The sequence below is a fragment of the Trachinotus anak genome, unplaced genomic scaffold (assembly GCF_046630095.1).
Source record: "Trachinotus anak isolate AG129_WGS33_773 ecotype Australia unplaced genomic scaffold, CSIRO_AGI_Tana_v1 ptg000024l, whole genome shotgun sequence".
Taxonomy (NCBI): Eukaryota; Metazoa; Chordata; class Actinopteri; order Carangiformes; family Carangidae; genus Trachinotus; species Trachinotus anak.
The window spans coordinates 6,245,382-6,266,539 of NW_027273875.1; the positions used below are offsets into that span (position 1 = coordinate 6,245,382).

General features: G+C 39.3%; 1 protein-coding gene across 1 annotated transcript in view; it reads left to right on the forward strand.

Moving 5' to 3' along the window:
* The first annotated feature begins 1,764 nt into the window (after positions 1 to 1,764).
* Positions 1,765 to 21,158, forward strand: part of ppp3ca (protein phosphatase 3, catalytic subunit, alpha isozyme) — a 29,469-nt gene continuing 10,075 nt past the window's right edge. Inside the window, exons 1-6 of the mRNA XM_071461006.1 lie at positions 1,765 to 2,352; positions 8,527 to 8,727; positions 12,820 to 12,944; positions 13,057 to 13,168; positions 13,759 to 13,904; positions 14,022 to 14,161. Coding sequence (XP_071317107.1) covers positions 2,298 to 2,352; positions 8,527 to 8,727; positions 12,820 to 12,944; positions 13,057 to 13,168; positions 13,759 to 13,904; positions 14,022 to 14,161 — 779 coding nt within the window. The 5' untranslated portion in view covers positions 1,765 to 2,297. The remainder of the gene's footprint in view (positions 2,353 to 8,526; positions 8,728 to 12,819; positions 12,945 to 13,056; positions 13,169 to 13,758; positions 13,905 to 14,021; positions 14,162 to 21,158) is intronic.

Here is a 21,158-nt window from a genome sequence, read left to right on the forward strand (position 1 = left end):
GAAAACATTTGGTGCCGCATTGCATCTTTATTCTGGTTTAACAGCATGTTTCCCCCCAACTGTGTGCAGCCCTTGAGATCTGTTTGCTTCTGTTTGTTGGGTGTATTTCTAAAACAGTACATTCATGATGAAATCCAATCCTGGCAGTGAAGCAGGCTTACACACCATATTATGCATTGAAATAGTCATCAATGAATCATTTTGAACCATTAAAAACATCAGAGCATTACTGGGAAAGGACAGAAATTGAGGCTTTTATTTGCTGTTAAAGTGAAACTAGCTCCAAACTAGTACCAGTGTTAATGTAGATAGTTTTCTGTGACATTTTTTTTTTCCCAGAGTACATTTACTCATTTGGCAGATGCTAACTTCCTAGTGAGGGACATGTAGGCTATGTTATCCCTGTTTAACACAATGGATGACAGGAGCAAATATCCCTATATCACATGACTAAGGTCTACTTTGATAAAGAAGAAAAAAAAAAGAAAAAAAAAAAAGATAATATTTTATTGTTGCCAAAACTCATTGCCTTACAATGTGTAAACTGCTGCCCAAAAGAAAACTAAAAACTTTGGTTAAAATCTAGAAGAAAGTAATGTTACTAAAAACAAACCGTATGTTACAACTTTAAGCTTCAAACAAGCAGTGTGATCATAATGAAGATGAAAAGCTAGAGCGCATCAAAAGCACTAAAATGAGTCATTCTCATATTTCAGAACATATGTCATAATTGTCGCCTATAGTAGTGATACAGCACGTTATGATAAAGATGCTGCTGAGCATAATAATAATGGCAACAATCAGGAAATACAACTCAGGGACTAATCCACTTAGTGAGTCAGGTAGTAAGCAATGCAGTGACATTGATAGTAGGAAATAAGGAGACAACACATTTCCTTAAATATGAAACAATTACCAGTCATGAAATCTGAGATATATGCAATGGGGGAAAAAGTCAGCAGGTACCGAAGTTTCCTTACATTTTCACGTGACTCAACTCACTGCCTGTTTGGCACAAAGTAATGAGGGAAAGGAAACGCTTTATTAATTTATTTTATTTTATCATATTAATATTAAATTGTAATATTTTGTCTGTTTTTTTTTTTGCGAAAGTGAAAAGAGCAGAGTGTAAATTTCACCTGCCTCTACCGGTGATCTATAGGAACTGCAACAGAAACAGGGAACTACCCCCTGGTTATATTCACAGGTATTCATCATTAAAACTCTCGAAAAAATGCAATATAGGTTTTTGGCTTTAAATAATTTACAGGTTGTGTTTAAAATTCTTAAATTCTTGCTAATGATAAACTGTGATTTGTTTCTGGCCCTTAAGGTCATTACCAATTTAAATTTGATGCCTCCCATGGGTATGATTTTCCTAAACAGCTTTCATCTGTAGCAATGAGATAAAATCAAGGGTTATGGCTATACTCTGTGAGAGTAAAATCTGTTAAATTAGGATCACTGACTGGGCATATGAGCACAGGCACAGAGCTGTGTCTGTCTCCTGATTGGCTAAACGAAGAGTAAGGTGGGACCAGTCAGGGATTCGCCTTACAGTCAACACGCAGGGATCAAAAGTCCAAATTTTACAGGTCCACAGTATTTGGGGTTGGAGGCGCTCATAAATATTTATGGCTCAATACTACTTCAAAAGAGAAAAGATGTCACGCCATTACATCTCTAAAAAAAAAAAAAAAAAAAAAATCTGCATGATAGGCTGCCAGCTCTGCACAAACTCCGGTGGTTTGTCGCCACCAAGTGAAATTTCTCCGCTATCATTGCAACAATCCCACTGTCTGTGCTGCTAGTAAATATCACGAATGCTGCACAGGTTTGAGTCGGGGCCCCTGCGCATCTCACCTTCAGGCGTACCGAAGTTTCGAGAATACCGAAACATGGCGCTCCGTTCGTGCGTGGGGGCAACCCCGTCTCAGCGTCCATCTGATGGCAGCATCAGGCGGCCCCGTGAAACGCTTGCGTGGGAGTTCCCTTCACCGCCATGTCGGGATAGTGCACATCTCTCTCTCTCTCTCTCTCTCTCTCCGTGCACCCTCCCCCACATTAACAGCTTAGCAGCAGCAGCAGCAGCAGCAGCAGCAGCGGCTCCTACACAGCATCCAGCATCCATCCCTGCCTGGGGAGCAGCAGTCCTACCCGGCGCAGCACCGACGCACGGAGGGGGCGCATCATCTAAGTGATGCCACAGCATCAGTCGCACATCGACAACAAATACTGAGAGTAGATCCTCAAGGAGGAAGAGACAACGCTTCAGCCTCGAAGACAACAACCTGCCCATGAAGATGTCTAACACTGACATCGTCTTAAACGCCGCCGATCGGGTGGTGAAATGTAAGTTAGCCTACATTTTCCGGTCGGTTATGGCTGTAGATATTACATAACATCTCAAGTGCTTTGCTCCTTGCGGTTATGGAGAACATGGCCTTGATGTTCGCGTCGAGCATTGGCAGTGTATATGCGGCCATCAAGTTGTGTTCGTGGGGATGGTAGTGGGCTGCTGGGGCTTTGATGTTGATAAACAGTCCGGGTTTCTTCGCTGCACAGCCCCCGCGAAAAACGGGCATATAGCTGACAATCAGCGGCAGAGTACCGGCACACACGGAATATGTTTTTTTTTTTACATTGTACTGGTTCATTTCTGTTTTAATCTTATGTGTCACGACTGTATCTCGGCTTCGGCTCGGGTAGGTAAGAGGGGAGAGAAGGAAAAACAGCTGAATTGCCGAGCTTGTGGTAGAAGCTGGGGCAGTGATGCAGCAGGATTTCAAAGGCTGTGACAGGGCCAGTGGAAGAGAGAGAAGAAGAAGAGGAAGAAGAAAAAGAAGAAGAGGGCATGGAATTGACATTTAATGGAGAATGTTTTACCAGGAGTGAGTAATGTTTTAATTTCATTAAAAAAAAAAAAAAAAAAGATCTATAAGGAATCCCAAAAGCCACATCAGTAGATGTGGGGAAGGCTGCTCTGTCAGAGAATTACTGAGGATACAACTCGGATCAATGGAAGATGATGAAGTGCCCACAGTTGTGCCATAACTCGTTTAGCCCCGCTCCTTTTGACCATGGATCAGCTCACAGTCCCAACTGTGCTTGAATAAATTCACATTAAGTATATTATCGTGATGGCCGAGCAGCTCCATCAACCATCACCATCGACAACTTTGTCCTTTCGGCGACAGAGCTGTATAAACACAGCATAATCTGCACTGTGAGATACACTTAATGTATGTGACAATGACTGCAGGCATAACAAATGTACAGTGTGTATGAGCTGCTAGAAATAAAAATGCTTTGTTTAACAATTATGGAGCCTCAAGAAAGGAACTATGTTGTCAGAAAATCAGCCAAGTCCCTCCTGCGGGACCATAACTTCATCTGTGTGACATAACAGACAAAGGGCTTCTGAATAGTTTCCTCTCACAAACTGATGCTGATGCTTATATAACATACTTTGCATCCTGAATCTTCAAACATCTACTTTATCATTTTATCATATGTGCCCTGTTAGCAGACGATACAGTTCATTGTTTTACTAGCACATTTTATCCAAACAGCGCATCTAACTGCTGCTCTATTGGTTGTTGTGTTTTTGAGTGAGAATTCAGAGCCAAGATAAAACTATCGAGGTTATTTCTGTGGCAAAGCCTCACTGACATCCATGTATTTAAAAATATGTCAAACAAAAGGTTTATATTGGCAAACACAGCACAACCAAGAATTCTGACTCAGTTTTTTTTTCTGGTTGAGAAAAAACCGCATGCACGTTTCGTTTGTGCTATTCACAAAGCCCCAGGATATGTAGAAACCTTGTTGAATAGCTTAATCTATGATGTCAAATTGCCATTGGTCTTTTTTGACCATTGAAAACAGATCCTAATTTCACCAAACCGTCATTGTTGATCAGATGCTGCTATTGTGGTATAACTCTTATTTATGCTGGGAAAGTCACTTTTAGTCACTCTCTTGTATTCCACTTTGAGAGAGTGGTAAAAGCATTTTTTCAGATCCACAAAAAGCTGAAAGTAAAAAAAAAAAAAAAAAAGATGCAAGAAACCGAACCCAGTAGGTGTCAGGTGATCAGGGGATCTATCAAGACACTGGTGATTTTGATGAGTTGAGACTGGCATTTCCTGCAGTCACTGTGCAAACTACTGAGTACTGATACTATACGCTCCTCCATGTTATTTTATCAGGCATACATAAAAGTTTCTCTCTGGTTCTCTTTTCTCTTACATGCTTTAACCTGACAGAACATATATAAAGAGATACAATAACTGCTGTTCTGTGCAGTTTGTTTTCCACAACACTGTCACCACTGTGGTGTGGGCATCAAGAGGCATATTCAGGTCAGTTATTTCAGGGATGAGGCCTTAAGTACACCTGTGAAGTAAGAATATTTGCACCGATTTCACACTGTCACAGTCAGTATATTCTGAAAAGGATGCAGTCTGTAGATCTGTAACAACTGTATCCATTGTTTGAATTTATAGAAACAGTTTTCTTAAATTGAATGACGATGCGACGATATGAGAGGCATTGCACTGAGGCATAATATGTCAGCTTTAAACTCAGCAGGCTTTGAGGCAGGCTAAAATATTAACTCCAGCTTTCAGTGGTAAATATGCAAATTGGATTCTACCATACTTATGTTGACATTAATAATTTATGAATGGTTACCAATAGTTGCGTTTGGCAGACTAGAGCTGCTTTTATCTTCGTTAGTCACACAACCCCTCAAGTATCGTATAGAGCAGATCACAGCAGGTGGAGCAACGGAGGGCGTGGGTAAAAAAAAAAAAAGAAGCAACACGACTCTAATGAAATTATGTTAAAAGCTTGACGTGCCCAGATCTTTGTATGTTAATTAGACTGCTTATAAGTGCATATCAAGCGAAATTATCTAGCATTTCCTAACTGGACCCAAGGCTGTTGGGTTCATCAACATCACAAACCGCACACTTTATGTTTTTTCAACCCTGCAGAATATAGAAACTGTGGAAAATGTGTTTTACCATATAAAAGTGCACAGCCTGTGCTTCATGATGAGACTTAGGTGTCCGATCTGAAGATCTGATATGTACTGTATGAGCTTTTCCTACAGCATCTACTGTATGTGAACCTCCAATGCAAATTGCAGTTTTCCGTGCCGGCATTGGCTGTACTCCAACAGTCAGCTGCTGCTGCTGTTGCCCAGCAACATACAGTATTTCATAGTTCAACTCTGCTCGGGTGCTGAGCAGAAGTCAGTTTTTCATCTCCCCACCATATATCTGTATCAGTGTGCTTTTACATCTGCGGCTACATATGTGTGTGTCTGTAAAATGCTTTGTTTGAGATCTCAGTTGCTTTTTTAGATTCCTTTGTTATTACTGGGCAAAATCCTTTGTTGCTCCATTCTGCCTTATGGAGCTCAGTGCAATGTCCTTTTCTCAACATCCACACTTGGCTCCAACTCCATTTTACTGTTGAAAAGATGCCAGAAAAAAAAGAGTATTGTATGTGGAAAAGTTTGATTTTGCTTTCTGCATCACAGTTAGCCACCCTTTTACATGAATGTAATGTAAATTACAGCATCGACTCCAATTTCATTTCATTTATAAACCTGTTAGATATACTACAGTACCTTTTGGTAATTGTCAAAAGCCCTCCAGCCTGGACTGATAAATTCAGTCTGTGTTGTTAGAGCTCATAGGCTCATTCGCTTCCTCTCAATTCCAAAAAAAAAAAAAAAAAAAAAATTCAGTTTATGAAGGTAATCCATCACTGCATTTGAGCACAGTCATCATGCATTCAAGCTGTCACTGCACTGTTTATGTTAATGCCAAGAATCACTTAAAAAAAAAAAAAAAAAAAACCCTGCAAATTCATGAGTGCAGAATAACATTAACTAAACTAAAACTTGAGAAAACTTGAGCGGTGACTGTGCTGAGTTTGTACTAGCTGGTAAAGTGTCAAAGCACACATCGCCATCACAGATACACACTGCACACTGTGAAAAATGTTAGTCCTGTTAAAATACAATCGCTGGGGCTTGCCTCATTATCCTAGGAGCAGCGACTTTGAGATTTCTCTAGTCAAGCATTCATTATTAAACAGCATGTTGATCATGTTCAGTTTAAGCCTGGGCTTTGAGACTCTTCCTTTGTCTTCTCTTCATCTGGCGCTGCTGAGTGGCCCTGTTTGCTATTCACTGCACAAATCTGGCAAGCATACCTATACCCCTACTGCTCGTCTTATGTGTACATATGTGAGTGTGTTTGTGTCTATCCATTCTGATTAATTTTGCAACTGGACTTCAGCTGACTTATTCTTCTTTTCATGTGAATTATTTACAGCTCTGACACTTCGAAAGAGTTTTCTGTGTTAAGCCAGATGATCTGTAGATTAACATCAATACGTGGGCCCTGAAAGCTTGTAGTCACAGCACACAGAGATCAGCACCAGATCTAATGAATAACCTTTGCTGCCACTGACTTAATGATCTGCGGTTGGATTTCACAGTTTCACATGCAGTCTGTTGGGTAGGTGACTGGTGCATTTTAATGGCCACAGGCTTTAGCAATCCAGGGAGAGTGCTGGATAAATAGAGTGCTTAGATGTTAGCCGAGTTTTATCCAGCACTCAGAAAATTCTTCACAAGTTACCACACATCTGTAGCGGAATAACCGTTATTTATTAAATCACATTTTTCTGTCAATCTATTCCAGTTACTGATCTTGTGTAAACTGTAGAACTTGTGTAAACTATAAATGTAAACTATAGTTGACTATTGTCAAAAAAAATAGTTTATAGTTGACTATTGTCAACTATAGTTTACATTTACTCAAACTATAGTTGACAATATTAGCAGGGATAAAAGAGGCTTTTATTTTCTGTATTTTGCACCATTAGATAAATGATTTCATATTCAGCGCAATTTATATATATATAATTAAAATTGATATTTAAATATTCTATAAAATGATCGACGCTGACACTAGATGTCGCACTAGACCCACAACAAATGGTTTGTCGGCCAAAAGCTCCGGCTTCCATTCGGCCATATCCCGCCCTCACGTTGTCAGTCAGCAAATTGTTATGAAGTTCAGTGAGCCGCCACTAAACACACAAAGAGACGCACAACTGATTAAAGTTATCCTGTGTGCATGGGAGCCAACAAAAAAACAATCTAACCACAACCATTAGCCAGCGCTAGCATTGCCGTGATATGCTACACATGCTGCTTGCAGAAAGCCAGCTAGCGATGGCAACATTTGACACACTCATTCATAAGAAGAGTAAGTTGTTAGCTAAAGTTATAATCCCTAATGTATTAATGAAAAACAGGCATGTAACATTTTGTAGCCATAAAGTTACTTCCATATGGAGGAGAAAAAACCCTGTTCCGAGTCAAGCTGGATCCTTTGAGTCGCTTATAGTTCCTGTCCATTTCAGTCATTCAGAACAGTATTGGCTCCTCCAGGGCACCGAGAAAGAAATATAGACTTGGACTTATCTGCCACGCCTGACACTGGTGGGGCCGGTGAACACACTGATGAACCCGTTAAAAACTTTTAAAACTGTATGAGTGTTATCAGAGTCGCCCCCATGGTAAGTCCACCTGTGCTCTGGTCCTAACTCTTTCTCTATAGGAGGCATATTTAGATGAAAGCACGGTTTCTTAAGTAGAGGAAATTCTGAAAGGTGGCATTCACCTGAACACTATGTACTGCACTGTGCCATCTCACCTGTGGGTGGCGCTTGTGTTGATAAAGAGTGGGGGGGCAATCACATGCACACATACATGCACTAACAACATGCATGTGGTACCAAAATAAAGAACAGAGAAACTGACATTACAATACATGCAGGGTGTGACCTCGTTCTCTGCTCAGGACGCCATTACTCCAACATATCTTTATTTAGAAAATGGTTGTTTGCTTCTATGTTATTGTTTAAAATCTTGTTTACAGAACCCTTAAAGTGAGGCATATATTATAATAGATTGACGTGTATAGGACACATTTAAACACACTGCAACACACTGAGTGATTTGTACCTCTGACCCACCATGTGAAGATTTAAAAATGTATATACTGTATTTTGTAAATATAAACATCTATGAAGAATAATGGTGTCTAACATACTGTAATAATTTAAGATAATTATATATCCTGTTTAATTTAAATCTGCTAATGGCTTCTCATACTGCATTGTCTCTCTGTAGATAAAGCAAAGCCATGTTCACAAAGATGGTTTTCAAAGATGCACATATACTGTCAACAAAGACAGATACAGCAGCAGCACATTACTGCCTCTGGGCAAAAGATGGATGGGGTTTTCAAAAATAGGATTTCTGCATGAATTACTTGATTATAGGTTGTTTGTGTTATTCCTTGAATGCTGTTTGCCACTATTCTCTCACCACAGTGGCAAAAAAAAAAATCAAGGATTGTGTTCTTGATGGCATGAACAGCAGCCGTAGTTACTCTGCTTAAATGCCACCATGTGCCTGTGCTCTGTCCGCAGCTGTCCCCTTCCCCCTGAGCCACCGCCTTACAATGAAGGAAGTGTTTGACTGCGAAGGGAAACCTCGTGTGGATCTCCTGAAGGCCCACCTCACCAAGGAAGGCCGTGTAGAGGAAGCTGTGGCACTTCGAATCATCAATGAGGGAGCAGCTATCCTGCGTCAGGAGAAAACTATACTGGACATTGAGGCACCAGTCACAGGTATCAAACCAGTTAGAGACATTTACCTGGTGTCCTGCTGCACTTACAATTAGCTGCAGGATGTCACAGCTGGACATTTTAATGATTGAGCATTCTGGTTGAAAGTATTTCAGATGTGATATGACATTCTCACCGCTGCTACCTACTGCTTCATTTTGTAAATGTTTTGGCTCGCCTATTTTCCACTTGGTTATGTTCTACAGTTGGAAAAACTGACATAAATTGGCTTTTTATAAATTTTTTTTTTGTCACTAAATGTGACTCATCTAAAGATAACTTATTTCACATCTAGATAATACTAATGCAGCCTAATAAAGCAGCCCTGTAACAAATTTGGGGCTACACTCATGAAGGTTATAATTTTTGGTTTTTATTGAACTTGTTTTAGACAGGTGTTGATTCAACTTACAGTGGTCGTTTTGGAGGTTGTGGTTTGTGATGCTGTTGAATTGCATTGTATTGTACTGGGAGGTGTTTCTCATATTTTCTCCATCATATTTATATCAATGGTAGAATCTTGTCAGTGGATGTGTGACATTGTAACACTGTTAGTTTTTTATTATTATTCCTTTGGGCATTTTTACCTTTATTGGACAGCTGATAGTTGAGAGAGGTATGACATGCATAAAAAAAAAGTCCCCAGCCAGAATTGAACTAGGAGTGTATTTAACTGATATGTGTCTTAACCACTCTGCCACAGCATTATAGTTTACCATGTATGTTAGATTTTCAACTTTATTAACATTTAAAGGTGAAGAAGAAACATTAAAAAAAACAAAAAGAATAAATAACTGAGTGAGTTCTGAAGTCAAATGCACATATTCTGTGTAAGAATGTGAGAGTGACCTTTTAAGTAAACTGCTCCATCTTTTGTTGTCATGTTAGCCCAAATGTGTCTGTGTTAGCATTAGCTAAAATCCCAATGAAGTGCACAGGCATTAGCAACTATCTGTTGAAGAAAGCTATGGACCCAGATATATATATTTTTTTTGGTTATAGACCTAAGTATTGGACAAATATTGACCTGGTTGTGGCACTAGATGAAAAGTCAGGGGATCAACAAAGTTATTACAGTTATCCTGAGGGGCACATGAATGCATGGACTAATGATGATTATTTTTATAGTAATATTTCTGTGAGTCTAGAAAAGAAGACAGTGGAAAAAGATGTGTAAAACTTAAGGGAGTGAGAGAATGTGGGCTGACAATAAGAGTTTGTACCTGTAAAACTAAAATAAACAAGGCTGCTGACTGGAGCATGAGAGAAGATGAAACACAGATGAGAGGAATAAATGTCAGTTCTTACATCGGGAAACTGTCACTTGCAGGTAGAATCATCATTATCTTGTCATATAAGTGAAATTGTCAGAAACACTGTATCTAAGAGAGTATTGGTTCTTTCTTTATTTGGTAAATCAACTACATTCTGGTTCACAGTGATCTCACTCAGTACATGTAACTTATCTGAGTAAAAGCACCGGCTTAAACAACAGTAACAGGATCAGGGACCAGCTAGCCCTGACCTCGTAATACCACTTTGTACCTCAAGAAGTGATGTTGTGTCCAGTCTGCTCTCAGTCCAACATTAGAGGATGAAGAAGGAGTAACTGTGAGTAGGCTACAAGCCTGCGTTGCAGTCATCCTCTATCAGCGACATTCCTCCTCGTTTTCCTCAAACTCAACTATTGATGCTGCTGCTCCAGCTGCTCTCCCTCTCCCTTGCATTCCTCCACCTTTCGTGGTTCCTCCTCTTCTCCTGCCACCACTACATTTTCCCTGTTTTTCTGACTAGGCAGACTAGGTCATCAATAACCAAAAAAATATACCAATTACATAAGGTAAATGTTATTCCACAATCTATGCAGGTTTGGCAACATGTCAGCAACTTCCCTATGCTGAGGTTAGATTTATTAAAGATAACATAAGCTCATGAGGGCGAGAGTTGAAACTTGGTCGTGAGTGGCCAGTCCTGTAACACGCGCGCAGCATGGACTGGCAGGAGGAGGGACCAAAGAGTGCATTATCAGAGCGGTGGAGACCCCAACCTTCTGGTAATATGCTGCCTCCCATTTGTTTGGAGCATGAATTGGACAGTTGGTCAGTTTCACATAGCCCTTTCAAGGGGCTTTACAATCTGTACAGCATACGACACCCTCTGTCCTTAGACCCTTGAATCAGATAAGGCCCCCACCCCCATCTTTGTATTATTTGATGAATGAATTCTTGAAATACCTATAAATACTTTGAGCTGTGAGCATTTGATATCAGTACACTGTAAGCCCACATGCTTATATTCTGTCTACTTCGCAATGTTGTTCAGCTTCACCTAAAACTGTGTGACATTAAATATACATGTAATTATGCATGTAATTAGCATCCCATTGGCCTAATTGCTTTACTTGAAAGCAAGTAGAGTGTTCAGCCGAAACAAAGGTGACAAATGGATGAAATGCACATTGACTTGAGGAGAAGTCTCAGGCTCCTCATCTTGACTGCCGTCAGGAAAATGGAGGCTCTATGTATCAAACATGAAATATGGATGATGAACTGCGCGTTGTGTACGGGCATCTGTGAGTGAGGAGGTCTGTTTTGTACCTTTGTGAGCTTGAGTTGTGTTTGAACGTCTATGCAGCTGCGTGTGTGTCTGTGCTTGTGTGCGTGTGTGTTGGATTCATATATTATGAGGCATTTATGCACTTGTGAATCTTTACTTGCATGGATTTGTTCTACGGATGTTTGTGTGTGTGTGTGTGTGTGTGTGTGTGTGTGTGTGTGTGTGCGCGCATGTGTGTGTTTGATTGCTTTAGTCACACAAGCAGTCTCCCACTCACATTGCTCTAAGCTTTGAGTGGGCGAAGGCCACTGTGGAGCTGATAGGGGAGACAGAAAAGAGAGAGGAGATGGAGGATAAGTAGGAGAGAAGGAGACAGAGCAAGATGATAATGAAAAATTGAAGGCAGTGAGGAAATGAGATGTAGGTTTGCACTCCAGAGCCATAGTGTTCACTACAGAAAAGTATGTATCTCCCTGAGGGCTTAAGCTTTTTCTACCTCTTTAGGTGAGAATGTCTCATTTTTCTGTGGAGGACAGAGGCCTTTCAGCCAAAGACCACATATATACTGTTTCTCAATATGATGGCAACCTTGGAAAAATTATTATTATAGATTGTGCTGTCAAATCAAAGTGCTCAAAATACATTTGGTGTTATGTAGTGGCAATATGACTGTGATTGTAGATTAAAAATGAAATCTTGAATATGCATAGGTAGGAATATTACTTTCATATCTTATAGCCTCTTTTGATGCTCTGCTGACTGTTTCAGGTGAAGTCCATCCTGTTTTGACACAAATTATTGACATTTGAGAAGGGACAAAGACTCTGCACTTAATAGAATAAGAAACCTTTTTTTCTGTATAAACCTATCGTTATTTGTGACTGTGTTTATGGTTACATAACACCTATATTTCATTGTAAATTGTACTTCATTATCAATGGTAACTCATTCTAAGTTTACTGCTGTGATATCCTAGCAGTAGCAACAACAATCATTACAATAAAGGCAATTCGTCACCTTTATCAAAAGCAAAAACTGTTAAGATACAGATATTAAGATAAGATAAGATACAGACTGTGGCATCTCCACTCAGTTGCACTGCTCGTCTGTCCATCTATTTAAAAAGCTAACCTGTGAGCAGAAAAAGGAGATACACACCTCTGATTCAAGATGTACCACAAGATTTTGCCAGAATATTCTGTTCAAAACGTCAGACCCAATAAATAAAAGACGTGGATGTGATGCTCTTCTTACAAATGCTGATGTTACACATCTACATTAACAACCGTATCCATTTATTTTTGAGTGGTTTTTGTAACCAACCCACTCGTCCCTGTGTCGACCCATAGTGAGGCTACTGTAATTGTTTCAGTGAATGGACCATGCAAAAATGACCAAATAATCACACAGACATGAGTAGTGTGTATTTTTAGGTCTGTCACATGCAAAAAAAAATGGATGTGCCCACAGATGCCAACAAAGATATTCAGTGCGATTTTCTGATTTTGTAACGTTTGCTGTCCTTTGGTTGTTTTCCAGTGTGTGGGGACATCCATGGGCAATTCTTTGATCTTATGAAGCTGTTTGAAGTGGGAGGATCACCAGCCACAACACGGTACCTGTTCCTTGGGGACTACGTTGACCGTGGCTACTTCAGTATTGAGGTAAAACCGTCAGAATGTCATTAAGTATGCTGTGGAGGAAACAAAACAGTTGTACTGATTTCTGCGGCGTTTCGCCAGGACTAACACTTTGTTTATGTGTTTGTTTTGACAGTGCGTTTTATACCTTTGGTCGCTGAAAATCCTCTATCCAAAGACACTATTTTTACTTCGTGGAAATCATGAATGTAGACATTTGACAGAATATTTCACCTTCAAACAAGAATGTGAGTGCATCTCAGTATTTATCATATTGTTTCTGTGTCTCTCTGCCTTGATAATGTCATGCGTAGCCTTGAGCACTTTTAGTAGAGATTTCAAGTAATGTACCTGTCTGTGGGGACTGTCAAGTTAATACTGTATGACAGCACAAAAAAGGGATGGATTTAAAAAAAAAAAAAAGATGTGAACAATTCAGACTGCAGAAACTTAAGATAGCAACACACATGTAAGCACCATATGCAGGCAAATGCACACGCATGCACAAGGTAAAAAAATACGTAAGGGAAAAAATGGAGACCATAACAGAAAAATAAATTCACTAATTAGCTTGTTGTTACTGCTAATAAATGGTGTTGTTATAGATATTACCTCACCTCTAGACTTCATTTTACAGATAATAATAATAATTTTGTAACGTTTCAATATTTTAATATTTTGTGCATGATTAAAATGTTTCACAGGACTCACGGGAACAAACCAACATATCATATTCATATTAATTTGATGTGCAAATGTAATTGTCCGAGGAAACTTTCTCATTTAGACATCATGTTACAACACTGATGCAGCTGATTACGTCTCTGTCTTCTGTCAGGTAAAATCAAGTACTCAGAGCAGGTGTATGACTCATGTATGGATGCGTTTGACTGCCTTCCACTGGCTGCTCTCATGAACCAACAGTTTCTGTGTGTCCATGGTGGACTCTCACCTGAAATACACACCTTAGATGACATTAAAAAGGTAATAAACTACTGCCTCAGTGTTACCAGCTCTTACTGTACGTTGGCTGTGTGTGTGTGTGTGTGTGTTTGCGCCTGTGAGCTTTTATGTCTTACGTTATGCTTTCTTTGTGTGAAGTTGGACCGGTTCAAGGAGCCCCCAGCTTTCGGGCCCATGTGTGACCTGCTGTGGTCTGATCCTCTGGAAGATTTTGGCAATGAGAAAACCCAGGAATATTTCAGCCACAACACGGTGCGAGGGTGCTCCTACTTCTACAGGTGAGCTTTATTCCTCAGTGGCGTCAGTCCTCTGGACCGTCTGGCTTATTAGAACTTGAACCCTTGGACATTTGAGGAAAATAAAAAACATGGCTTATGAATCCAATTTTTCGAAAGCATACAGTGCAGTGTTGCTTTTACGCTGCATTATTAGTGCTGATGATATCTTATTTCATTGCTGGAGTACAGGGTGAAATTTGACTGTTACCCAGAAACCTCAGTCCTCTTTATATCAAAAATAGATGGTAAGATTGTAAATTATTAATAGATATCAAAGATTTATTTCTATTTGAGCAAAACCAAAAAGAACCGACAATAACAAGAACAAACAATAGATGCACACTAAACACTCAATAATGGGAATATCATGGGAAGCAGGCTGTGATCAAGACTCAACAATGAATGAATAGGTACAGTAAATATATCCTTACAGCTTACAGATAGTGTCTGTGTCTATGTGTATATGGGTCATACTTCCTTGTGGTTAACAACTGTTTTTCATAAGATGTCGTCTTTTTGACTTACAGAACAGATTGTTACTAACAAAGGATTAGCTGGGTGAACCTGGAGTCAAATAAAAATAGAGGCAGAGAGAGGACGGAATAAAACATAAAACATAATAGCGAGGCAAATTGGGAATGGGTGTGTTATGCAACTGTTCAACCTCCGTGACGGACTATGTAAAAGAAGGAGGAGTGAGCACTGTCCTAATATTGCTGTGAGGAGGAAGAGAGAGGTGGTGAGGAGAGGAGATTAGGTGGCAGCGGTGGTGAGAGTTTTCTTAATGAAGGTTCAGAGCAGTACAGACCCCTGTGTGGGAGCTGCAGTTCTGCTCAAATCACAAAAAGTGAAGTCAGGAAGATTTATTCCTCCACCGAACAGGAAATGACATTCTGGACAATGTGTGCTGGATAATTGCAGTTCAGATTCACATTATAAGCCAACTGTAATTCTTTTTTCACTGTGTTTTCACGCACATGGTCAAGTGTCATTTGCTTCAAATGGTATCAAATGGAAGTAGTTCCACTGAAGCATTCAGTGCAGAAGTTTCTGTCTCACAATTAATTTCCACAAAGGCAAGATCACCTTGTAACTTTGAGATCATCCTGACAGTTTTGCACATTTTAGTCTGTGAACTTCCACTGTGTTGAGTGTCTGCATTACTGCTGGTCTCTTCCCAAAGCACGGCAGGTTTTAATATTTTTTTTCTTTGTGCTTCTAGCTACTTCTAGCGTTTATATTTTATCAAAATTACATTATTTATGTGTAAAGGGCGACAATAAGTTTGAAGTATCTGAAAGATGATTTTATTATCACCCTGAGAAGAACTGAAATCAGTGATTTCTTGGAACATATCAATCTGAAAACGTATATATTCGCATATATTAGCATATTCTTCTTCGGAAAATGGTCACTAGTACTTTAAAGTATTGTGTTAAAAACACACAAATCCACACCTGACACATTATTGACGAATAATAATAGTGTATTGGTAAAGTTTACCAGCACCCATGGAGAGTATCTGATACAGAACGTAGAGGGGCACTCAGAGAGCACAGACCTCTGCCAAGGCCACAGTCAAACAACAAGCACCAGACTTCAGAAAAAAAAATCATACTACATGATGCCCCAAAATTGAACAGATTCTTCCCTGGCCGGTGCCACATCCCTGCACCAAGTTCAGTGCAAATTTGTTCAGTACTTTTTGTGTGATCCTCGTGACAAAAAAACAGACACAGATGAAAACATAACCTTGGTGGAGGTAAAAAGAAGCAGATGAAAGGTCTTAACTTCTCCTTTCACTAGTGTTAAATGGTCACCGATAAGACACCAACTACTCACAGTGAGAGAGGAGCTTAATGAGGATTATTCTGTAAATGTGTGGAGGATGGTGCTATAATAGTCATCTATCTCCCCATGGCTTTGTTCTGCCTTCACTCTCAAACTTACCTCTCCATCATTATGACTCTTGCCAACTATACAGTATGTATGCAGCACAGAGAACCACGGGATCCAGGGGGATTTCTGGAAAATGCAAGGAAATCTCTATCTGAAATAGAAGTAGATAGAGCAGGATGAGGAAGAAAGACATTAAAATTCAATGACTGATTTGACTTTAAGCTACATATTGACAGTGACTGTTGTAATACATGAACTCTCCAAGCAAACACATACTGGTGCATTGGGCAGTTATTTGACCCCCTAAACATATGTTCCATAAAATCAATACTGAGCATTTTTCACAAGTAGCCACACAATCGCTTGTTCCTCAGAGCTGAGGAGAATGTTTGCAATAGATGCAACATATTGCTGTATTTTGTACAGTAAATACCATGCATACCTGCTCATGGATCTCCTATGATATTATATTATATGATATTCCTATGATATTATTATTATATATATTGTTTTTTGGTAACAATGACCAAATGGATACATTGTCCCACAAGTCAGAAAATGAAATTTTTGTGCTTTTGCTATATACAAAAGTAGTTGTGCATATAGCTTTTTATACTTGATATATAATATTTATGTGGAGGCACAGCACAGCAGCAGCCTTATTCAGTTCAGTAATGTAATGTATTAAGTCTGTTGTCACATAACACTGGCTACGCTACATGTTCTGTTACTTTTTGTTCTTAACATTGTCAGTGTTGTACTATTACAATATCAGAGCACCAGCTAACCATGTCAAACTTGTGCAGTGATTGTAATTAGAAAAAAGTGATTCCGCTTAATGATCAGGAATGTGGTTATCGATATGAGTTTTTACTGTACAGTATATTAGGGGGAATTAATGTGATGACCACCTGCCTGACAGATGGATTTTCTTAGGGGAAAGAAAAAAACCTCTCAGTTTCATACTCACAGCACAGCACTTCCATCTCTCTCTGTCTCTTTCACTCATAGTCACTTGTCAGATTTCTCGCTCTCTCTCACTCACAGGCTCACCGACACATAATTGTGTGTTTTCACAAAGGGAAGAGAAGGAATGTGAGCCGCAGGCAAGCAATGTGTGTGTACTGTGTTCTCTTGCACTAATCAATAGATACTGTTGAAACGGACAAAAAATAAATTAGTACATAGCGTGCATTGGGATCTTTATTTTTATGTTACTACATGGCATTTGTGCCTGTACGGTGCACGAGATTGTGACACAGTAATCGTTAATAAGTACAATGTAAAAATTGGCCTTATTTCTAAGTTAGAAATGAATGGTAGATGTGGTTTTAATAGAAGCAGTCATATAACATACCAGTGTTTAGGGTGCACTGTCAATCATAGTGGAGAGAGTTGCAGCATACTAGTGTTAGTGTGTAACACAGCTATTCCTGCCATTTATATATTGGCCACCAAGGGAATGACAGCCATGTGACCTAGATATATGAGGATGGCACAGTTTCGCCAGGTACACGGGGCACAACAGTCTCATTGTTTTTCTTCCAGCGCGAACCTTTGAGCACTTAAATATTTTAAACACTATTGAAAGTTTGATGGGTCCATGGATGGCAGTGACTGTAAGGAAGTACTGGGAGAGAGGATTGTTGCTGGGGAGGATAGACTGTGTGTTACTGTAGGTTTGGATCATTTATCAGGAAAAAAGCTGTTGTTTTCTTTACTTTATCACTGTAAATGAAATATCTTGGGTTTGAGACTGTGAGTCAGACAAAACAAGCAATCTGAAGACGTTACCATGGGTTCTGGGAAATTGTGATGGACAGTTGCACTATTGTCTGACATTTAATCAACTGAAAGCATAATGGATGATTGAAAAAAAACAATTGAGCTGATTAATTAATGACAAAAATAATTATTAGTTACAGTCCTAGAAGTGACATTATTATTGTGCTAATAGGTTACTCAGTGTATCTCTGTTTTTCACTATGTCAGTCTTTGGAATTGGATTACACAGTGTGGAGTCTGAATGTGAAAATACAGTAAATATGGATAATTGAAAACAGTAATTAGCAGATTGAGGCTATAAGAAAGTTTTTCCATCACTAAATCCCTGCACAGCAACTTCCTAAGGAGCAAACAATAATTGATTAAAATGTGTCCTGTTGAAATTATTTAGGAGTTTAGCAGTGAAGTCAAGGATGTGTCTGATTTACATTTGGCTAATGCTTTCACCCAGTGTATCTCTAAGTGTTTTCTTCACTACTGCTGTACTCATTTTGACAGGACCCACAGCCATTGGTGAACATATATCATGCCTTGTTCATTTAGCAATTATCAGATCTTCCAGTACAATTTTTTTACTTCCCAGTACAGATTCAAATACCCTGAACTTCTCTATCAGTCAGTACCGTGTAAGAATCCAATACCATTGCATTAAAAAGAGAATTTAATGGGTGTATACAACTAACCCAGTGTGGATGTGATTTTTGTTCATGATTTTTTTTAATCATTTTTGCTGTTGCTAAGGTTATACCCTGTAAAGCATGAACAAATGCATGAGTGCCATAAAGTCTTTCTTATATAATTTAACTGTCAGTCATAGCAAAAATAGAAAAAGGAATAAATTACAGTTCTTACACCCTTGAAATTAAAGCCTTGTATACTGTACATGTTGCCTTTTTACTGGTAGGACTTTCCAGTGTAACATATCGCCAAATTGCTCATATTTTGCCAATGGCTAATGTTACATTATTTACCAGAAATCAATTCTTCCTTGCTGCTTTAAAACAATACCTGCCAGTGGCTGCAAAGCGCAACTTCCTGTGTAGGCATCTGCCATTTTATCTGGTTGTGAAACTATGAAGTTTTTTAATAAATTATGTTTTATTGGATTGGTGTAAAGACTTGCATACTTTCTGATACCCATTACAATATTTTTATCAGTATCGGAGGCATTTCCAATCCTAGTGTTGGTATCAGAACAAATCTAATCATCAATCATTACAGAAGAAATGACCTAGAAAGATAGTTAAGGTACTTAGATTGAATATCAATCAAGCAAACTTTTGAAAATGATGTCATTTGTTAGCATGCACGACTGATGGATCTAAAGATACTTGTCAGGTATGTGTTTAGAATATAGCAGCTGGAAGATATTGAGGACTTTTCAAATATCCTGGCCCTTAGGTACTGTAAGTGACAGGATGAGGAGGTGTTGACTTGAGGGCATTAATTGTTCCATTTAAAAAAAAAAAAAAAAAAAAGCTAATCAAACTATAGTCTATAATCCTTTTTTCTATCTCAGGAGACACAGTTTGGAGGGATGATACACTTTCTGAATGACATAACACAACCTTCCAGGCATTACATAACACCTGTGTTTAGAGCTGCTGAATGGTAACATACATTCACACTGCGGCTGAAAGTGTCCCAGTTCTGATTATTTATCCCTCTTGTGTGACACAGGTCTGATGATTTCTGTGCACTTCATTTTTTCTTTGGAAACAAATCCTAGTGCTAAGTCTGCTCCTTACCTGATCCATGGCTATGCAACTCTACTCTGGGGTGTCACATAGAAAGGCATGCGATCATCTTTCTCCATCGGGCAGCTCATTGTCCATCTGGCCAGAAAAACATAGAGAACTACTTAAACAATTTAAAAATACACTGCTATGATACATTACATAGATTACATTTATGTTTAACATGATTTTCCACACATAAAAAGTGAAAAAAAACAAACAAAAAAACTGGGGCTGTGATCACATTTACCCTACTTCCTCCATGAAAAACCCGGATCAGGCCTTATGCCCCGCCCACCACCGCTGCTTATGCTAGGTTGACACATGAAACGGCAGTGCAATATGATTAGCAGAGCAAGAGTAGAAACTTTGAAGAGACTCAGCCAAATGTTTGAGCCTCAGTCAGGTGTTGTGCACCAAAGCTTGCAACTAGCAGACATATCAGAACAGTTGGTGCAGTTAGCATGTTTAATTTGTTTATGCTGTTTGTTAGCTTGCCACTGGCAGTGGCTGACACAGTGTAAGTGGTTATCCTAATGCAAACTCTAGCTCACTGCTCATGAGACTGTCATTGGTTCATTGCAGTTCCAAATGCGCAGCCATGGCGTTGACAGCTTATTTGATATGTCTTGTATTATTTATAGAAACACCATATGGACTTGTAGGTGCAAACGAACAACTGTCAGATGTTGTTCATTTGCACATAACGATTTTTTTTTTTTTTCTTTTTAATGGAGGCCCAATGGGTATTGTTATTGGTCACCTTGGAAAAATCCCAACAGCCAGACGTTAGAGTTGACAAACAAAAATTATAAATTTGTTAACAGTTGACCTATTTGTACTCAGATATGAGAGTTTGAACTCTCAGAAATCACAGAAAAATATCACAATAAAAGATGATTTCACCAACATAGGGTGAAATATGTTGCAAAACAACTCAGCCCCGAAAACCCAGTTCTCATATCTCACATATTTCACCATGTACACATGAACAGCATGAAAGGATCATAATGTGTTAACCAATCAACAACCAAAAAAACATTAAATCTCACTCAAGAAATGAATTCAAAAATACTGGAAATGAATGGAAATGGCTGGAGCAGACACCAAGACATCACCCAGCAGAAGTGAATGAGTGATAGCCAGCAAAGGCAGCAAACCCTTTGGTAAGAGTCGCTGTGTCCCCAAAACAGTCAGCAGTACTGTATAATTTCGGCAGCAGTAGAAAGAGTTGGGCAAACACAAGTATTCCTCCAAAAGGTTTGCAGTATGTAGCGGATCAAAGGAATAGGTGGGGCACTGCCTGGTTAAATAGACCTCCTTATTGTGAGGTGTGCTTATATACAAAGCAGCTACATTGTACCATGTGTGAGTGTAGCAGCGCCACCTAGTTGTCTGCCTGAGCTGGCTCACAGGTTTCGCTCCCACTCAGGCACATTTCCTGTCAGGTTAGAGCTAGAGGGCAGGAAGCTCTGACTGCTGCTTACTGGGTTAGTTTGTTTTTCACTAAAACAGGTAGCTGACGGTTTGGTTTTTCACAGCCTTGCGTCATCCTCAGTAAGGCTTTTATAAATGTA